This window comes from Centroberyx gerrardi, chromosome 17 (genome assembly GCF_048128805.1).
Source record: "Centroberyx gerrardi isolate f3 chromosome 17, fCenGer3.hap1.cur.20231027, whole genome shotgun sequence".
In the NCBI taxonomy this organism is placed as follows: Eukaryota; Metazoa; Chordata; class Actinopteri; order Beryciformes; family Berycidae; genus Centroberyx; species Centroberyx gerrardi.
The window spans coordinates 19,456,644-19,478,378 of NC_136013.1; the positions used below are offsets into that span (position 1 = coordinate 19,456,644).

A 21,735-nucleotide genomic window follows, 5' to 3' on the forward strand; every position below is an offset into this window, starting at 1 on the left:
TCGAGACGAGTCACACAGAGGGGAAGTGGCACATTTCTGCTCCGAGGGATCCCTTAAATTCTTATGAAGTTTTGCATATCATGACATGAGGATCTTTGCTATTCACCATAAAATGGGTGCATGTGCATCAAGCCAGGACACACTCAGCAACTAAACAGGAGATTGACCTTAGAATTTCAGGTATTAACCTCATCCTGGCAGGAAAAGCAAAGATATGAAATGTGTTTTACATGCCTGATACTTCATGATTGTGATGTAAACACTCAAAGCCTTCCCTCTTACCCTCATAACCTTGGGGGCCTCCTATGTTTATTACTTGACCCACTTTCTGTGGCTGCACAGTCGGCCTACATGTTATTGCAGCTGATAGAACACACCTTTGCAATGATCTAAGTTTTTACGTCAAAGCACCTATTTAAAATTATAAAGCAAGGCTGAAGTAATGCCCTGAGGCACGGAGCCTGGGCCTCTTTTGCTGCCATCAGCTATTGCAATCAGTTATCATTAAGGTGGGACTGGGACTTGATCAAAATGTGTGGTCCAGTTGCCCCAGTGGCAAATGTAAATGTATGGGCATTTCCAGTTAAACAGTAACATTTGAGAGACACAAAAAAAAGGCTTCGGTATGCAGAATAATTCATCTACACATATAGGATTTAACCTTGGAATAAAGTACTTTGGAATAGAAAGTTCAGGCGTAAAAGAGCGCTGATTCGCGTTGGGCCTGCAATCCCACAGTAACATGACACATTCTGCTTTCCATCAGTCTCAGCACATTTCCAAAGTGAACATTCTCCACTTTGGTTCAGTAACCATCATCAGTCCTCCATCAGCACTGAACAACCATGAGGGCGAAGGTGCTGCAGCAGCACCCATCCTCGTGAAACATTCACGGCAGAAACGCCCTTGTTGAGTGACTTTTGAGCCTTGCCATTTTTTAATTGTAAGCCAATGGGCATAGATGATAATTGGAGACCCAGCTCTGCTTAAAGGCTCAATAATACCTTTATAGGTATTTCAGAAAGTAATGCAAGCTAGTAAATCCCCATACACTGCTGTCACAGTCAACTCTAAACGTCTGTGTGAGGGTCTGTGGGGAGTATTTTTAGCTCCGGGTGGACCTGGGGATATATGCTGCTGAATCCATTCAGACATTGGTGCTCAGTTGTAGCCTGTGCCAACAACAACTCACTGGTATGCACACTCTAATCTCATGTCTTTTTGGCAGATCAGGAAATGTCAACAAGCTAGCGCTATTGGCTCCACGCTTTTTTAAAATTCACCCACATTCCAATCATTAACCGATACGCTAACCCAGACAAACTGTTGAGGTAACGTTCAACAACAGTGTGTACGAGTTCCCCCCTGTTTCTTTATGGAACGTTACTCATTGTTTGATTTTCAGTTTCCCTCTCATCATGAGTTGAATGGTGAGGAGAGCGGCAGGAGTTACTGTTGGTGAGGTTTGCATATCAACCTTCTGTACCGTTTGCAGCCAGCTTTGCGTGCCGTGACCTTGCAGTATGTGTGCATAATGAGCAATAGCAGGTGTTCCAATTATACAAACTTTAATGCACCATGCAAACTTTGCACATTGACTTGCTGGTATTGACAGAGGGTTAAATAAGTTTCCGAGGGAAATCTGCAGAAAAACAGCAGCAGAGTATTATAGAGGGATAGGTCACTCCTTTTACATTATTTTGCAGTGAAGGAATGTGGGACACCTGAGTAACTATGCATACTGTCGACCAATCAGAGCATTTGTTAAAACAACCTGGGTGTAGGTGACATCATTTACACCAGGAAGTAGATTGGAATTCTAAATCTGTTTCATTCAACTAGAGGGAGTTTTTCAAAGTGTGTTAGTCAAATTTCCACAATGCTGACAGTTATAATAATTTGGGTAACTTTACATTAACAGGTCCTTTGTTTAATTATACCATGAGTTTGAGAAATGCAATTCTCACTGCACTGACCTTTAACACATCCTTAATATATTTAAAATAAACTGTAGTTGACTGAAATAAGATATAAAACTTATTTTGTAGGTGTTGGACTAAAATACTTTCTCTGTATCACTCACTATTATAAGTTATAAAGAATCTGCATGCACCAAATAGTATGTAAACACTAAGTAGCTCCTATAAAATGTACAGTAACTCATTTTCATGTGATTTTGCCTTTTGCAATTGGTGTAAACAGACTTATTTTAAGGAATATTAGCCTGTGGATGTGCTAGTGTATGGAGATGCTGCAGGGAAGCTAACTATCATTTGGCTGTGGAACAAAGCATGGAAACAGCACAAGATACTGTATGTTTTGTACTGTTCCAATTGCTACACTGAAGTCAAGAAAAAAAATTGCTGACCTCTCAAATGTGTTAATGTGGTATGTAATGTGTTGACAAAACAATGCACAAGTTTTATTAAATTGTTTATTTTAAATGAAATATACAGTTTTGCTGGGATTTCATATACAAACTCTTACAAACATGAATAATTTAATCATAAAAAAGACAAAATACACTGGAGTTAAGTTTTACACAATGGAACAACGTTAGGAGTAAAACTTAAGAGAAGGGGTCAAAGCAACTTAACTTGTTCTTCGTTGATGATGTTGGAACATGTTTGAAATTAAATCACAATGCAGAAAAGTACCAAGGCTGCATAACAATGCTGCACTCACAGGTCCAGGGAAACCAGTGAAGGGGAGGGAGGATTGTTTCACACACAGAAAGTGTCTCTTTCTACTAAGACAAAAATGGAATGGGGAAAAAACACCCAGTGTGAAAAGCTTTTACTGTTTCAGTGAGTCACTGCCAAGTAAGAAGAATACACCCAGACTGTAAATCCTCTGCTTTGCAGTAGGGTGATTTTAGGCACTGTCACCTATTAGCATAGGGCAGAGTTAGGAGCTGGGATGGTGTGGTCCAAGGTGGTAGTAATGGTCCACATTACTACAAAAAAAACTAAAAAAGAAAAAAATAGACAATGTATTTACAGTATATTATTCAACTCCCAAAATCGGCCTTAAGTGAGGAGATTGGCTCCAAGTTGAAAGTAGCCCTGTGTGACACTGCACAACACTGCTATCTAGCTATGCAGAGTAACACTGTTTCAAGTTTTTTGTGTGCAAGTTAACATGTGCAAAAGGCAGCGGGTGAAGAGGGGAACCAATAAAGACAAGTTAAGTTAAGACAGTGAAAAGCAATGGACTTGATATTTGGGTCACTCCATTTTACAAATTAAGTAATTACTGGAGTTTTGTGTTCATGTGCAAACAAGGGGGAAAATACCATACATCAATCAATCGAGAGCACCGATACTGCTGACTTCATGTCTCATGACTACAACGTACGTCAAGAGATTATTGATCTGTCACAAGTTAACCTTGGCTGGCTATCATAAGTTGCATTTCAGTCATTCATGCCAGCGCAAGCCCCCAAAAGCAAACAGAAGCAGCAAGGCCATGTCCTGAGCAAAGCAGTGTTTGTGGCTACTGATGGGCTTTCAGCCAATATTTACATGGCAAATACAAAGAAGTGAAAGGGTGCTAAAGTGAGAATATTGTTGCTGTGAATTAGGTTTCTCCCCTGTAATGCACTGCCATGCTACAAAGCCCAAAAACCAGAGCGCACAGATACTTGGTGCTCTGGTTTGCTGTCAGCAGCAAAACACAATGCTGAAGTTTGTGTTCACAAAACCGGTTTGAGTCTATTGTGAGAAAGACTTCTATGTGACAAGGATTCCTTAGGAAGACCGTTTGCAAGGGGATTTAAAAGCAGTCAAAATGGCTTGGGACCAAACAAAGGTGTTAAAAAAGGCGAAAACCTATCTCAAGTCTGAGTGTCACTTGGGCAGGATATTCACATTTTGTCTCTCTAATGGTGGAGTCACTGCCATGGACGCAGCTCTGGTCCAAAAACACTTAATGGTTTCCCTTTCCAGGTTTACTGTGATTGGTTCTGGGACTCCCAGATGTTGCCCATGCCCTACTGATGACCTCTAGTGCACTTGAAATAAACAACATTCTATAGGTTGCAGTCAAAATAAACAGCAATCTCAGACACAAGTAAACAAGGATTTCACAAAAGAAACAAAATAGCAAGGAAAAACATCATAAATAGGGGGAAACTGGCCCCTAACCCCTTCATCGTCTTTAAGGACAAGTGTTTGGCTCAGGTTTTAAAAGATAATCTGCATTGACATGGACTTTAAACTGTCCTCATCAGCTGGTGGAATTGTGCAATGACAGAGATATACAAGCCGGGTAGCCCATGAATAAAAGGCTACTATATCCTAAATTTTAATAAATATTATAAAAAGCACCAATATGGTGAATATGAATAAAGGAAACTTGGGGCAATCAGATAAAGAAATTGCCATTGTCCTGTAATTTCCTGTCAATCTTTAAGTAGAAAACGAGCATTAATGGAAAACGATTCTTGTGTCTGGTTTGGACGTACTCCAACAAATGTTCGGCATCCATTTGCTCAAACCGTATAAAAGAAATAAATAGAGCAGATCTTCATTACTCATGGTTACATGTCATGCCCTATAGTCCGTATTGATCATTTGTTCAAGGCCTGACAGGAAACCCAACACTTACAAGTAAGTGTCAAAGTGATGTGGGCTTTTTTTTTTTATTCAGTTCAGCTAAGACCAGACCATTCCTGTGTAATTTCACACTTTGATTTTGGAAAACGTCTTCCATTATCAGACCCCAAATCACATTGAGGGTGACATAGGACATCGGAATAACCTAAAAGTCTCCTTTGAAATGAGTCAAATTAGACTTCATATACTTGAACACCAACCCAGTCTACAACAGAAGATCAAGAAGATGTGTTGACTTTAAACTACGGTTCCTCAAGATTCTGTATTGTCTTCCTTTGCGTATTCCTCCACCAGCTTCTCGTAGGAGTGTCCGTGTTCTGACCCGTCACTAGTGAACACAGACCCTTCTGATTCAGAGCCCTGCTCCTCCTTGGAGTCCGTCTCCGACTCAACATTTTCATCACATGTAGTGATGGACAACTTTGCTTTAGCATCGTCATCGTCATCCTCCTCCAGGTTATTGTTCAGGAAGTTCTCCTCATCGATAAATGTAATGTTTGCATTTTGGAACGTTAGGGACTGGTAGTCTTTAGAGTCCCACGTCCTTCGGCCACCTGCTCCACAGCCTCCCACTCCTCCCAGTCCTCCTCCGTTCTCCAGGTCCACCTCCTTGTCAAGCTGGTTCTCATACATCCTCTCCTGGTCAACTCCCAGCTCGCCCTCTACTTGATCCTCTGTTAGCAGCAGACCGTTGTCTGAGCCCAGGAGGTAGTTCTTGGACTTTGAAAACGCTACAGTGACACGGTCACTGAAACTATAGCGTCTCTTTTGGCGTGGCGAGCGGTCCAGACTGAGGATGGTGTGGCCATTGGACATGGGAGCATCATTGCAGCTCTTGGAGCGACCCATCTCTTTGGATTTATTGATGGTGGTGTTACTGCTGCCATTGTTTCCACCATCTTTTTTGGTGCCGATCTGCTTAATCAAGTCATTGTAGCCCTCCTGCTTCTTGGACAGGAAGCTGAAGATGTTGACATCATTAGGAGTCGGTGGCAGACGAAGGGCGGCCTTATGGGCCTCTTTGGAGTGCCGCAGCTCATCCAGCGACAGTTTGCGTCGCTTGCGGCGTTTCTTCAGTGCCTTGTGGGCCTCAATTACCATCCGCACTTTCCAGTTGAAGAACAGAGAAAGCCACGCCAAGCCCAGATAAATCCACACTTCCACAAAGTAACGGTACAGGGTGGGGTAATCTGTATTGGGGTTCACACCTGCAAGGACAAAGAAAATAACATTGTCAAGGTCAAATCACACCAGAACAGAACTTTGCACTTTGCAAACGTCTTTGGTTCAATAAATAGAATTCTTTGGACAGCAACAAGATTAACCATAATGCCGCTTTTATCTTTGTACAACAAAGTATTTAACTTATCAGTGTGTAAAGCATGACCAAAAATGCTCAAGTTTATTTCTATTATCTTTCTTGACCATGCATGTGGGCACAATCATCATCTTTTTGAAATGAGTTTTTAATTGTTTGCAAAAAATAGTAGAACTGTAAATGAATATTACACATTGAATAGAGTGGAGTCTAAGAGCTTACCTGCTACCAAGTCCCCAAAACCAATTGTGGTCAAGGTGACAAAAGAGAAGTACAAGCCTTCAACATACGTCCAACCCTCTTGGCACATGAAAACAAACGGTGGAAGGACCAAATGTACCAGGACACCCCAGAGAAGAAAAATAGCCGTGCAGGTAAACTGAGCCTTTCTCTGGAAGAGAAAAAAAGAAAACAAAAGCATTACTTCAGGTGAAGGTTTTCAAATACCACAGGGTGATGCAAGATGGAAAAAGCCCATATCGACTTACCAGTGAAACCCCTTTCTTGGTTAGATATTGACCCAGGTGCTTAGATCTGCCACCAAAGAACTTTCCTAGCTCACTGATCCAGGTAAGACACAGAGGCACGCCGAACAGACCGTAGAAGATGCAGAATACACGACCTGCTGATGTTTTGGGGGCGATGTTCCCATATCCTTTAAAAGGTGAAAACAGTGGTTGGTTAAATGCATACTGGAAACATAATCATTCAATGCTTAACACTTTTCTCTTTAGTATGGTTTTACTCAATAGTTAATATAACAGAAACATTTATTCTGGCAAGGAATGTAGAAAAAGAATATTTCATAACCACAATTAAAAAAAAATCTCAGATGAGGCTACAGTAAGTGACAGAGACTTGGCAAGGCTGAGGAAAAAGTTAACCAATGGAAAAGTCTGCAGGCATTTAAGATGTGGAGATGTGGCATGGTACCAAAAGAGGGAAAATGACTCTGTTGACATAAACCAAGCCACCAATAAGGACTGGCTGTCTAATCAAGGTTTTCTTCACCTGATTCCATCTTATCTGTGTTGTTCTGTACATTTGGTTTATATGGGCAAAAGGGCAAACAGTTCGCCGTAATATAGAGTTTGTCCCGTTGGAACAAAGTTAAAGAGGTCAAGGTTGAAATCCTTACATGATAGCTCTTCAGGCCTGTGTGTCTTGCAAGTTCTGGTACCATAACATTACTTATTTCACTTTTGCTTAAATATACAGAAAAAGATTCTAATGAAATTACTTGATTACTACTTAAATGTCTATTTGTTAAAGCAATGACAGAAACGGGATGTGTCACTGATGAGCCTCCCCAAAAGTACTTACCGATTGTAGTGATTACAGTGGCAGCAAAGATGACGGCATTGGGCCAGTTCCAGTTGTTGAAGGTCTTGTTGCCGGTTATGGTGACTCCTTGGCCTGCAGCTTCAGACACCATCTGAGGACAAAGAAGACCAAAGAACAGGACTGAGTATAGGCAGGAATTTAACAGAAGAGAAATACATTTAGGCTAAACAAATGGATGCCACCAAATTGGCAGTGAGAAGGGTCCAATTTGGCTGAGCGAAAGGAAGAGAAGAAGTTTGTTGTGTCTAAGCTCCATTTCTCCCACTACATCCTTCCTGTGATATGTTGATGGTATCTCCAGATGCACTGATGAGCTGACCATTGCCAGCAATGGCACTCCGGGACCCCGGAGGATCGTCTCTAACCCGAGGGGTTTACGGTCCCAACCACTGCTTACGTTGGATAGAGAAACAGGAAGACCAGACCTGCATCCCTAAACAGCCATTTCATAATCACATGATGATAGATAAAAGGACCAGGTGGTTGTTAAGTGGTTGCTCTTTCAAGCAGGAAATTGACTGGCCAAGATCCTAGATTCATTTTAGAAAGAATTCAGTCGTTTGGACTTTTTTTGTATATGGTGAGCCTTTGATCGAAATGGATATCAACTTTGGCCCCAAGTCTTTTCAAGAGGATCAAAAGGCATTGCACTCAGTTGATATGGATGGGGTTTCTTCAGGTTCTGCTTTATAGTTGAGGAAAATGTCCCACCTGTGACAAAACCAGGCCAATATACGATGTGTCCCACTTTTAGACAATCATACTGCATTTATGTCGTGCAATTTTCTTTTTTTTTTTTTACATGCAACTAAGGGTGGAAAACCATTACAAGATGTTTCTCCTACCACCGCAATCTATAAAATTTGGCAAGAGCAGCCAATTTGTGCTTAATTAGTTCATCGACCTTAAGCATGAGATATATTAGCTCACCCTCGCAGGGAACTAGGCTATTGCTGTTGCAATTCAAAGTGGAAAAAAAATCATTTACAAGAGACAAGCATGCTTAATCAATCATTCCCAACCATGTGTGTGCTTCAACAGCCACAGCATAAACTGAATTCTCTCTCTTGGGGATTAGCAAACCCCCGGCAATGTGTGCTGGGATAATGCATTCCCCCCACACCAAAGTTCCTCCTTCTCCAAATGTGCTCGAGGGGGGAAATGTGCAGGGGTTGGCAAAATTCACTTGAGCTCTTAAGTCTTGGAAGACGTTTAGTTCTTTAATAATAACGGGTCTGTGACAGTTCTGCTCTGTAATTAGCCGGCGCGAGAGGAGGCCATTCTTTTGTCTGCTGAATCAACACAGTTCCTCCATTGGGCTTTGTGATGACAGCAGTGATGGACGCAGTTTGTCTCCCGGCCGTGACTGGAAATTAAAGTGGCAAAACCTCATTCAAGTGGACAACTGACCCACTGGCGGAGTTTCACGTTTGACAGTCCTCGCAAATCATTGATTCTTTAATGAGTGGCTACATTTACATGCACAGAATAACCCAGCTATTGACCACACTCCAGCTCAAGTCTTATTCTGGCTGAGCTGTAATCGAGTATCCCTGTTTTCATGAATAAAACAATTAACAGAATAATCCCGAGTACAGACAGAACAGTCTGCCAGAAAAATAAGTATGAAAAAGTTTGGCTGCCAGCTTCCTCCTCCCTCTTTGTCTGAGCAATAGTAGGTTACTTCTAATACAGGGGAAAGAACTGATTATCTCAAGTAATCTGTGTGATGTTTTTTGTTGACATATGTACCTATTAACTCAGTGTGAGTTTGCTCAGACAGTGGAAACCAGTAGTGACATGAGTCACAGTAACCCGTCTAATATGGGAGTATGCCAGGCATCTGAGTTGTGTTTTTCATAATCAAGCTTAACGACGTTATTCTAACAGAGTTATGTTTACATGCGTCGACCCAAAACCAGGTTATCAGATTAAGAACAGAGATGCCGCTCCTCAAGTCAGCTCGCAAAAAAGTGGAAAGGTCATCACGTGGAATGCAGCTTTGTGTTGTTTTGGCAGAGGCGGTGTCACCAGACCCATTAGTGAGAAAAAAAACACCTGCTCACACCAATGGAAAAGCATATATACAAACCAAAAAAGTCAAATATTGTGAGCTGTAGGGCTGCACTACACGAGGCACTGTCCAGAAAAAAATAAACGTGGTAAGATTATGATGAGAAGGTAACTGTAATTAAGAAGGTAGAGTCAACTTCAAAGTTTACACCGTTTTGTCATTTTCTCACAACCAGATGGACGTAGCTGTTGATATGAAGTCATATTTTACCAAAGAAAATCACAAACTGCAGTGTTTTTAACCACTCCTAGGCGTAGTGCTGGACAGAGATAATCTGTTTGAAATAACACAGCTGCAAGAGTCTTATGGAATGGAAGTGGTAAATAATAATCCAAACGACAGTCTGTATTTAACAACCCGACATTCATATAAACAGAAATATTTCATTAATTGCTCTGTCGCTTTCGATATGAAATTTTACCCCTGCAGCCATGAATGTTAAATAGTGTCTGCTACATGAGGTTTGCTTACTGAGTGGATTAGATGGCAGTGAAAGTGATGAATGTTATGTTTGTGTGTCATGTCTGTGGTCTGTGGTTAGCTTTGCACCTTAATCTAGCGTCATGAGGGTGATTTGCACATGGTACACTGTCTGTCTGCTGGATAAAAAGTGCTGAAGTTTGAGACGTGCAAAATGCTGATTCACAGGAATACAACATGAGGGCAGAGTGCTGGCTAAATCATGGGACTGAATACCATGCCCTTCATTTTAATGTCAAATAGAGGAAAAGGTGTACAACCCATAAAACTAAAGCAGGTCTTATAACTTAACATGTCCAAATATAAATGTAAATATGTTGTAATAAAATCCCATTTTGGCCCCATAATCCATTTCAGAGATGTTTTAGTTTGTCCATATACAAGCTAGTGAGGAGAAATTGTCAGTCAAATAGCACTAGCCAGTGAAAAGAAGGTCTCCAGGCATTGACCCTTGAAGATTGGGCTTTGCAATGCCACAATGTCTCTAAAGGGTTTAAAAGGTCAGCCACTGGTCAACCCATAGTCGTCTAAGGTCATGAATGACCCTGAGAACAAGGCAGTGAGCACAAGCGCTGTGTGAGAAAGATGAAAGACACTTTGTGTGTCCAGCTGAGTACAAACCAACTCAGGAGGAAGTCATTAAACTGGCTTGCCCATTTCAGAGTCTTGTTGGAAAGCCTGAATGTTGGAAACTGGATGTCAACCAAGGCCATCACCTGGTTACATTCCTGATAGATTAGGTTTAAGAAGACTGGACCAAACTGAATGAAGCCTTAAAGAAAAGAAGAACTAATTAGTCTATAACACAGACTACGGGAAACAAAAAAAAATAACCTCAGCAAGTTAGTCCTGGAAAAGGCTGTATTTTCTGCATTTCTGCTTTTTATTGCATAATCATAGTAAAGAGACAGGAAAGATGGTAGCGAGAAGAGTATGACATGAAACAAAGGTCCTGGGCCAGGTCTGCATTCATGTGGTATGGGCCTTAGACCACTGAGCCACCAGGATGCCCTTAAAACCAAGATTAAATAATCATCAGCCCGGTAAAGCACTTTTGCAGTTGGACATTTCTCTAGATCATCATGATTTCTAATCTTCTACATGATGTCAAGCAAAATGGCATTTTGCCCACTGATTTACTTCCAGTGCATATGAAAATGAAACGAGGGACAAAAAAACACATCTGAAAGTGCTGTCAGGTGAAATGAAACCACACAAAAAACTTTCTTAATTTATCTTTTGTAACCCCCGCAGATTAACTTGAGCCTGTTTACTACTGAGTCGCATCAGTGCAAAGCAAAAACTGAAATTATTGCTAGTAAATTACTATTAAGATATTCTTGCCTGTACAGGAGTTAATACCTTAGTTGTACTAATCTTCAGTAGCTGTTGTTGGTTGATTATCACTGCCATAAGCTTCCAGTGTGTGTAAAAATATATACAACACCCTCTCTTACACCTATTCTCTTACAGTCTGCTTACCTGAACGCTATTTTTTTAAGTTGTTCCGTTGTGCCTTAATAAACTCTCAAGGAGTCCCCCCTATTCTCCCAGTCAAACACTATACGAAACTAAAATGCAGCAACATTTCAAAAAAGTGTCACTTTACAGGTTAGCATGACATTTTCTGCAAATGTGACAATTTTAATGCCATAATTTTGTGTTTAAGAGTTAGTGTACTGTACATTTTCAGTTATACTGGAAGCCTATGATCGTAATGAATCCACAAAAATGGGTTTATGAATGTCTTCATAATACAAAGATGCTAAAAATTGGTGCAAGGATTCTTTTTTAAAAAGTAAGAATGGCATAGGAACTGCATGAAAATACTAGTATTACACTTGAAATGTTTTCAAAACATAAGTTTTGTGCTAATGGGATTTTGACATGACTGTCAGTTGGCAACATGGTTAGTGTAATATTTGAAATATAATAAATCAAAGGCTTATTCATGGAAATTCCAAGTTACCGCAGTTATTCCAAGAAGCATAAATCCTGCCCATTACATAAAATGCTCCATTTAGCAAATAGAAGATTCTGTCAAGAAAAGCACACACAACAAATAATTCTTAAGTCTAGCTAAGTGGTTGACGCAAGTTGTCTGTCAAGTAATTCATAACTTGGGTTTGGGGTTGGTACCACTATTGACATTTAAATCCTCCCACCGCTCTCCTCAATCCCTCAAAAACTTTTCTGCTCTTCTTGATGTGGATTTCAGCAAAGACGAACAGAACCACTGTCGAGAGCTGCGAGAAGGCCACTGCTCGGAAGATGCAATAGAAAGTAGAGCTAGAGAATGACTTAACGGTTATGGAAGGTTTGGTAATCAATATGTATAAGTGCAACGCTGCAAAAATAATGCAATGACCAGCATTTGGGAAGGAGAGAACGTCTGGGTTTGGAGGAGGAACTGTGGGGCATCAAAAAAACAAAAACAGGTCAACGACAGATTAGTCTGTTTCTGTACTCACTCAAATTCCAGGTCAGCAAACCTGCTGGACGGCTGTCAACCTGCTCAGTCAAATTCTTGCAAGATCTTGTAAGACCTTTGGAAAACTGTCAAATAAAGTCACCCAAATAATCATAACCTACTAAGAATGTAGGTAACGATCATGAGTACTATTTGATGCATGTGGCATTTTTTGAAGATAAACTAATTATCACAGCCATAATCATGATTAACGGAGTGTACACATTTTCTATAGGGATATTGATACAGAAATCCAGTGTTGAGCTATGGACAGTCTAGTTGTCAGATGTCAGATGTCCAGATAACTCATGTCTCACCAACCATAATGAGGGACTGCACTGTGTAGATTTTCAAAACATCAGTCTACACTGCATTTGAAGAGAAAGCTGTGAAAAAAGCCTGACGTATCATATGTTGACCCGCATTGAAAATCACATTACAGATTGCCATATGGTGGCAAAAAGTGCCGTCTAAGCATAACGCATAGCCCATGACCAGTGACCACAACTGAGGCTGTGCCACACTGTTTGTTCAAAGTGAGGGATTCCTTCGCTGGCCTGCCGCTGCAATTGTTGCTAAACTGCAGACTTGGGAGTCCGACACTGCTGTACTCTGATAACCAAAGGGCAGTAAAACCACAACGACAAACTCCAACTGTTATCAGGACAGCTGGCGGCCCAGCGCACCACTCCAGTCCCGAGGTACTTTTCCACTCCCAGTGTATGAGTGCGCAATGCTGTGGAGGAGCATTGGGAACAGCTGCTTGTGACTAGGTCACAAACAATGAAGTCACTCATAAACTCTCTCTTGTCAGCATACATTGATCTTCAGATATGGACGGGGGTGCAAACAATGCATCCAGGAAACAATGCTGAGATTTCACTGTCTGCACTGATCGCTGATCTCCTCACTGCAGGAAAATGCCTTTTGTGCTGCATGAGATGAAAAACTGATAGAGAGGGTGATGGACAGAATTTGTGACATAGATCTATTCCAAAGCATCAGCCAATCAACTCTTGCACACAAAAATACATTCAAGTAGGCAACTGATGTCAGTTAACAAAGTGTACATGGCACATCAAACTCCTAAAGGGGCAAGTTATAAAGTTTCCAGACAGTGAAAGGATTCTTTATGTTTGGGCGTCTTTTACAGCTTACATCTGTTAAGCAGTGCATATGATACCATTAAAAAGATTTGTGAGCGGCTGCTTTAAACTAAGCCATTTATACTGCATTAGACAGTTACTTCATAAACTCCACACATGGCATTTCTTTTCTTTATTCATTCTTAATTTCTTTGGTGTGTTGATTAACTTTATCATTAAATGAAACTCTAACACCGTCAATGAAGGATTACTGTTTTCAGAATACAAGTGAAGGCTCATCTAACCTTAAATTCTAATTGGGTTTATTGCAAATTCATTGCTATGCGTGCCAACCTCCTGAACCAATTAGATTGGTTGCAATTGGTATACAAAGCTGGATGGTGACATTCTCACATTGAAATGGAATTGCACATGTTGAGTCTGAAGTAAAATCCATTTAAACGTTCAGGCAAATAATGAGTTTTCTCTCTGGTTAATTAGTAGCCTGCATCTAAACTCATGGCATTGAGATCCCTGGCTATCTTCCATGACTTCAGTATTAGTGTTAGGGGGAAGGAGAGCCAACAGTCCCTAGATAACAACCCAAGCACATGACAAAGTGAGCATGCCACTCCAACAGTGTGCTACTTCTGCTTCATTCCTACCAGGAGCCACGTTTCACTTTCAGCATGTGACAGGAATGTGTTTGTGAACAAGTTTGCAGCATTCACAAACTCTCTCCTTTATTTGGCCACACAAACGTGATTAGTCATCCTTAAGTCAGCTGCAGTGCGACTGAGAAGCCTTTGTAGTCATGGAAAAAAAGTGAACTCAAAGAAACCGATATTGGAAACCATGGCTCTTCAGTCCTCGTCTGTACGACATCTGATCTGTGAATATTTACCACCACAGTGTAATCATTTCTCACCGACATAAGATATGTACCCAAAGCACAAAGCAGGAGGAATGTTAATCACATATCTACAGTTCATATGTGGTCATGTCTGACATCGCATGCTATGCATATGGGTTCAAGCAAGGTTTACATTATGTTATTGATAATAAACAAATGTATATATTGCCGTATTGTAGCTGGAATAGTGTAGCAAACTGGAGAAAGTGGAATACAGGTGCTGACAACTAAACTCCCATATAAAGTCATGCAGTCCAGCAGAAATCCCATCTCTGGAAACCTTGGGACACAGAGACAAAATGCAGTCCAATATGTCCATTTTGATAATTCTTATTAAGAAAATGACAAAACGTCAAAAAGTGTGTGACTGCAAGGGCCCATCTCAAAGGTCACCCTAATTTGTTCCATTGTTTTTAACCATTACTGGTTAATCTAAAATCTTTGCTTGCAAGCATGCTTTCAAGAGAAAAACCATGTTCCAATTTGGAGTGTCACTTTCAAAAATGAGTATGATTGGTGCTAAATGTTACGCTTCCGGGCTGCAACATTTCAATGCTCGTGGCACTGTAAGGCTGTTACATTGCTAAACACTAAACCTGAGGAAATGATGAGCGGGACCCTTATCAGGATGTGCAGGATCAGCTGAACACTCAGAGGGTTATCTTGATGAGATATGAAGACATGCGCTACTTTTATGAGTCAGAGATACATACAGTACATACATACATACATACATGTGTCGGGCTCAATCTTCAAGTACGTTTCGAGGAGCTTGTAAACTTTATGATGCCGTCTCCTGCCCATGTCCACACTGCTTCTGGGCAACGCGGAAACACAAAACGTGTGGCTTTTTATCCAACGGCCAGGACAGCGGAGTGTTGGATTCTTGTTTGCACTGGAGATAATGTGGAGCCACCACCCTCCTGGTTGAACTTTTACGAAGGCCTCTCAAGAACGAACATTGATGGGCCATAAAATCCAATCTGTAAAACTGTGACCACTTCAAGGCTCCTACAGTTAGCAGTAAACCCCTTGTTAATAAAGCAGAGAAGACTAACTTTTACATGAGTCTCGCCTTCTCTCGTTAACACTGGTTATATATATTTTCTTTATCGTTAACAAACTAAGCAAAGTTTCCATAATGGAAATCTAATAGAGTCTCTGCTCATGACACAAATGAGAGGGATAAAAAGGAATCCAAAGAGGACACAGTAATGAGGGTGATATATGTGTTCATATATCATTTTTTCTATGTTGACAGTGTTATGCAAGTCCTTTACATGGTTAAAGGACAGTATTCGAAGCTGTAAAAGGAGATGCAGAAAAGCAGAATGTAGCTGGAAGAAATCAGGTCTGCAGGTCCACTTTGTGGCTATGAAAGAGTTACTACTTCTTTATAATAGGATGGTGAAAGATGCAAGAACATGCTATTTTTCTGAACTTATTTCTGCCCATAAGCACAACCCCAGATTTCCATTTAAGACTGTCAATCAGTTAGTAAACCAAACCCAACCTTGTGCCTCTGCAGATTGTGATGCTGATTGTGAAAAGTTTTTATCACACTTTGCTGGAAAGGTGGAGTCAATAAGACTTAGTATTACCCCCAATCCTACCTTCTTTGATGCTGACCACCCGCTCCGGGATACTTTGAGCTATTTTTCCCCTATTACTCTGCCTGAACTTCTAGAAATAATGTCTCATATGAGAGTATCCTCCAGCCCTCTTGACATAATTCCAACTAAGTTTTTATTTGAAATAATGGAATGTATTGAGCCCCATTTGCTTTCTATTTTGAACAGCTCGCTGTCTACCGGTTGTGTCCCAGATTATTTTAAAACTGCTTGTGTCCAACCAGTCCTGAAAAAACCTGGGCTTGATCCTACTCTCCTAGATAATTATCGCCCGATTTCTAAGCTGCCTTTTATTTCTAAGATTCTTGAAAAAATTGTTTCAAAGCAGCTTCTTGCTGCTGTGGAAAATAATAGTATCTTTGAAAGTTTCAATCAGGTTTCCGTCAGTATCACAGCACTGAGACAGCCCTTCTAAAAGTCACTAACGACCTTTTAATGAATGCTGACGCAGGCATGTGTTCAATTCTTGTGCTGCTTGACTTAAGTGCAGCTTTCGACACTATTGATCATGGCATTCTTTTAGATAGACTGAGGCACTGGGTGGGCATATCTGGTACTGCATTAGACTGGTTATCATCTTATTTGTCTAATAGGAAGTTTTGTGTCTCTGTTAACAACTTCTTGTCGTCTTTTTCCCATATCAAGTATGGTGTGCCTCAAGGGTCAGTTCTAGGACCAATTTTGTTCTCCCTATATATGCTCCCCTTGGGTGATGTCATCCGTAGACATGGTATTTCTTTTCATTGTTATGCGGATGACACACAGTTGTACCTCCCTGTTAAGCCCACTGACCTCGGTATGCTGAGTTCACTACAGGATTGCCTGAGTGATATAAAAAACTGAATGTCGACACATTTTCTTCAGCTCATTTCTAATAAAACAGAAATCCTTGTTATTGGGTCCCAGCATATCACAAAACAAATACTGCCATCAACTGGTTACCTGTCACAACATATCAAGCCTGTTGCAAGAAATCTTGGTGTCCTGTTTGATAGCAATTTATGCTTTGAGCAACACATCACAAAGCTTGTCCAATCGTGTTTTTATCACCTCAGAAATATTGCAAAAATAAGATCTATTTTAAATTTTAGAGATGCAGAAACTGTTGTACATGCTTTTATCTCCTTGCGCCTTGATTACTGCAACAGCCTTTTCTCCTGTCTTAATCAAAAAACTTTGAAAACGACTACAGACTGAACAGAACTCAGCTGCCAGGCTTCTAACCAGAACTAAGAGGCACGATCACATCACTCCTGTTTTAGCCTCTTTACATTGGCTCCCTGTTTGTTTTAGGATTGATTTTAAGATCTTCCTTTAAGGCTCTTCATGACCTGGCTCCAGATTATATTTTAGACCTTTTAATCCCTTATGAACTTTTGCGTAGTTTGAGATCCTCGGGCAGAGGTCTTCTGTCCCTTCCAGTGTCCAGGCTGAAAACTAAAGGGGACTGAGCCTTTGCCATCAGAGCCCCGAGGCTCTGGAACGACCTGCCAGAGGAAATAAGGCTGTCTGAGTCAGTGTCTTCTTTCAAGTCTCTTCTTAAAACGTATTATCGGAAAGCATTTCCTGATTTTACCTGAGCTGCCTCCTTATTTTACTTGATTTTTATTTGTTTTTAATTTCATGTCTATTATTTTAATTTTTTAATTTTGTGTTTTTACTCCCTTTGCGTTTAGAATGTGTCTATTTTTATGGCTTTTAGTTCATTCTAATCTCTCTGTGCTTCTAATGTGTTCTGTTTTTATTGTAAAGCACTTTGTAACCGTGTTTTGAAAGGTGCTATATAAATAAAGTTTATTATTATTATTATTATTATTACATACAACAGGTGTCGTGCCAAACAACAGCAGAGGAAGGCGGCTGGGTAGAGAGTCTACATTCCTAGAAAGATGATGCCAGAACAACAAAACTGTGATTGCATGACTGGGAAAGGAGCATGAAATCGAACACGCTGACTTCATGTCATCACTTCAGAGTGTCTTGAAGACCCACAGTTGACATGGTGGGGTCTTTGTCTTCTGAAGAGCACATGGGAGAGGGGAAAGTTCCAGTTTAAGCTGACCCTGGAGATTTGACGGGCCTCTCAGAGTGCTACCAAGATCCCAGCTGTGTCAGCTGCTGCTGTACAGAGCCAACTGCCCTAGAGGAATCTCCAGACTCTCAACCATTCTGCTCCTCTCTATATTTGCATGCTCTGGAGAGATCTGGCCGGTGCAGAGGTGCTACTAGTGGGGGGAGGTTCATGGGTATATCCCTTTCACTCCCCCAAACACAAAAAGGAGAAGCAGAAGGAAGCAGAAGGGGGGGGTTGGGAGGGGGGGGGGGGTAATAAATCTTCCTAATACTGATGTGGGCCCGAAAAGGGGGACAGGTTGAGACATGTCTTCTGTTTCTGGTCATACTTGCAAGTGTGGAAGAGAGAAAACTGCACCGCAACACAGCCTGAAATCCTCTTCTTCTTTCCCTTCGTCAGGAATGAATTATTAGTATTTGGGTCAGACAGGAGATTTGTTTCCTTCATCATGAAAGAAGTGAACATTTCACATGCCATTACAACAGAGGGAGCGCTGACGGAAGTCTTTAGAGAGTTATTTACCGCAGCCTTCTTCCTTGTGGACAGATTTTTATCTTACAGTTCAACACCATATCTTCTAGTCATACCCACTTAAACATCTCTGACAAATAAAAAAAGAATCGAACAATATCTCAGAAGAAGTGAACAGACGATCTCATGGAGCAAAACACCTTTGAAATCATAGAGGTGTTGACTGTTGTGTGTTCTTTCAGCACTGACAGTAGATAAGAGGTCAACAATTCAGCTTTACTACTGTATAAGGAACTGCCATTTTTACAAGAAATGAAATCTTTGGCAACAGAACACTGAGAACTGCAGCTTTTTAGGACTGAGGCTGCAGTCCCTCCACACCAGATATTATAATCACTTCTCCAGAGACACATTCTGTCAGTTTTACAATCTAAAAGTAATTGAACCAGGCAATAAAATGATTATCATCATTAGCCATGGACACAAGTCTTGCAGCTAGGGTAACATCTATGGTAGACAGACATTGGAGGATAGATTTGAGGAATTTAGCTGTGCAAAAACATTAAATCCATTCTGACCAATTTCCCATATGATAGAGACATCTTAATTGCTTCTGTTGCCATGCATTTAATGTCAATAGAATGGGTTCAGCAGTAGTGCAGAATCTGATAATGATAAAAACAATGTGGTCTCTAAAAAAAAAATAGTAGGCTACTTTGTGATATGATGTAAGAGTTGCTCAAAATGTCATTTCCTACAAGACTGTATGACATGGGGTGCTGTTGTGGAATCTTAAAGTTAAGGCCTCCAGGTTGATAAATTAAGTGTGGGTGTATTGACCCACACTGGTGAATCGTGGACAGATAGCACAATCTCATTTCAGGACTTTTAAAGTGAAATCAGTGTTTGGTGAAAGCCTACATACCAGGCTAATCTCAACTTGCACGTGTCTGCTCGTGCAGCTGCTGAAAACTATCATACAAAACCTAGTCTAAACAGTGATTAATATACGATTCATCCTGAAATCACAACATTCACACGGCTGCAAGTATGTGCGTGCAAAAACTGTAACAGCGTGTCACTGCGTAAAGGTAAACTGCTCGGTGTAAAACATTAAAAAAAAGAAAAAAAAAGAGTACAAGTATTTTGGTGACCATACCTGTAATATTTCCTCCAAATCATCTTTCGTCAGACAGGGATATTCCTTAAGTATTTTTTCCTTTTGGGCAGTATATTGCTTTGCAGCAAGCTTCCAATTGGGTTCCTCCAGGACTTGAAAGATTGCTGCCCCAATGGACAGGTAAAAAATAATAGCAGAAGTCAACAGGGGGCCTTTATCTACCATTCTCGTGCACAATGACTCAACTTGGAGAACGCGGGAGAGGGGAAAAAAAGAAAGAAAGGGGGGCCCAGCTGATAACAACAATACCCGACGTTATGCAGAACCCATGCTCAACAAGTCTTTTGAGACGTTTTTATAAAAGGATTCGTCCGCGCGAGGGTCTTGAAAAATGGGTGAAACGTGCCACTTCTGGCGGCATTGGGCTCGAGACCTAAACAAGGCTAAAAGTGCTCATAAAGCCGGGGCTGAGCGCGCGTGGGACCGCAGCCGCAGTGTACGCTCTCCACGTGCGTAAAGTGTAGTAGTATCAGGCTGGGGGAAACACTCCGTGCTAAAGTACTGAACTCTGTAGGGGAGTGGAGAAGAGCAGAGAAGATCCGCCCAGGAAAACAAGGCAAGGAGTGGGGGCCTCCTACCGTGCAGCGAGGCTCGTTTTTCACCGCAGGTGCACAGCTGCCTTACAAACAAATCACTATCGTTTTCCTATGATAGCCTAGGGACTTTTGGTGTGTCTGTCTGTGGTAGTTAGTAGTGATTTTATACATTCAACAAGTCATTTAGTCACATTTCCCTAAGACAAGTGGAAAAAATTCTGTCAGAGTGATTTCATTTCACTTTCATTTCAGGAATTTTCTAGAAACAATATTTAGTAGTATTAATTTCAAAATCTTAAGTTTCCTAAAACAAGTGCACATTTCTGCCAATGTGGGTGGATTCACTGGTTTCCAATGGAGTTTCGTTAATGTCTTGACACAAGGCAGAATAAGGCAGATCAATAAGACAATCAAGACAATTCTTGAAATAAAAATGAAAGTGTAGCCTATTTTCACTGGAGATGAGTGAAATGTTATCCCTCCCCACTGGCAGTTTTTTCCAGTTGTTTGAAGAAATATTAGATTTTCAGACTCAATAGTCTCACTGATATATCTAGATAGTAAAAATAGAAAAGAAAATGTGTTATAGGATCCTTGTAATTCCTTTTCTTAAGGTTTAGTACAGAGCAGCCATTGCAACTTTAGCAGTTTCTGAATCAAGGCATTAAGGCTTGAGATTTAATACAGTACAGATATCAGATTCTTAGTGCCACTGATTGCATTTTCTCATGGCCAGGCTCAAAGTCCAGCTTGATTGATTTTTGATAGACTTTTCTTTATGTTGGTTATTGCTGTTATCAGTGAGGACTGACAGGAAGTGAACTTTTCCACATTAAACAAAGGCCCTCATTTTGCAATGTTCAACTTACGAACTTATTAGCTCATCTTCCTGGGAAAAGCGTCATGGTCACATTTTTATGTGCTCGAGGTTGTACGTTTTATCATACCACTTAGAGGAATGCCACGACAGCTCTAATATAGAACTATCATATGTCTGAAGTATTTGAGCACACATTTGGAACCAGGTGTAGCCTAAACCAAGTATTTACATCTCTTCAGAGTGTTGGGCAAGCTAAGGTTCATTAATAAATAGTAATCTTGCAGACCAGCAGCAGAGACAAACAGGTTGATGGTAAAAATTGCTTACTTGCACATGATTGGCCAGTCATGCACCTGAGGGCCCATGTGTTTAGGTGTGATCCTATTGGGGGATGTCATGGATTTTTGAAGCTTTTGCTGAGCTTTATGTGTGTGCGCATGTGCGTGTGTGTCCATATCTGTGTGAAGGTCCAGACTTCAACTGCTCAAATGTTTACTCAAGTGATGCATTGACATGTGAGGAGCAAGGATCAAACAAAAGATCAAATGTATGCATTGGAGTTTGAGTAGAGCCATTGATCCTCAAACATTTAAGATGATGGTGGTTTTACACCCTTGCTGAGAGATACAGTAGCGTGTTATCATTCACGCCAAGTAGACAAGTACAAAGGTAGACATTGCATTGTGATTGGAAGGGATAAGCAAAGGTAAAAACACACTGATT

General features: G+C 40.8%; 1 protein-coding gene across 1 annotated transcript; it reads right to left on the reverse strand.

The window, feature by feature from the left end:
- Positions 1-2,456: 2,456 nt before the first annotated feature.
- Positions 2,457-19,948, reverse strand: LOC139916787 (potassium channel subfamily K member 5). Its single transcript, XM_071905783.2, has 5 exons — positions 19,636-19,948; positions 7,258-7,369; positions 6,423-6,589; positions 6,157-6,325; positions 2,457-5,824 (listed from the first exon to the last, which is right to left on the reverse strand). The coding sequence occupies exons 1-5, from the start codon at positions 19,819-19,821 to the stop codon at positions 4,869-4,871; spliced, it is 1,590 nt and encodes a 529-aa protein (XP_071761884.1). The 5' UTR covers positions 19,822-19,948; the 3' UTR covers positions 2,457-4,868.
- Between the last annotated feature and the right edge of the window lie 1,787 nt (positions 19,949-21,735).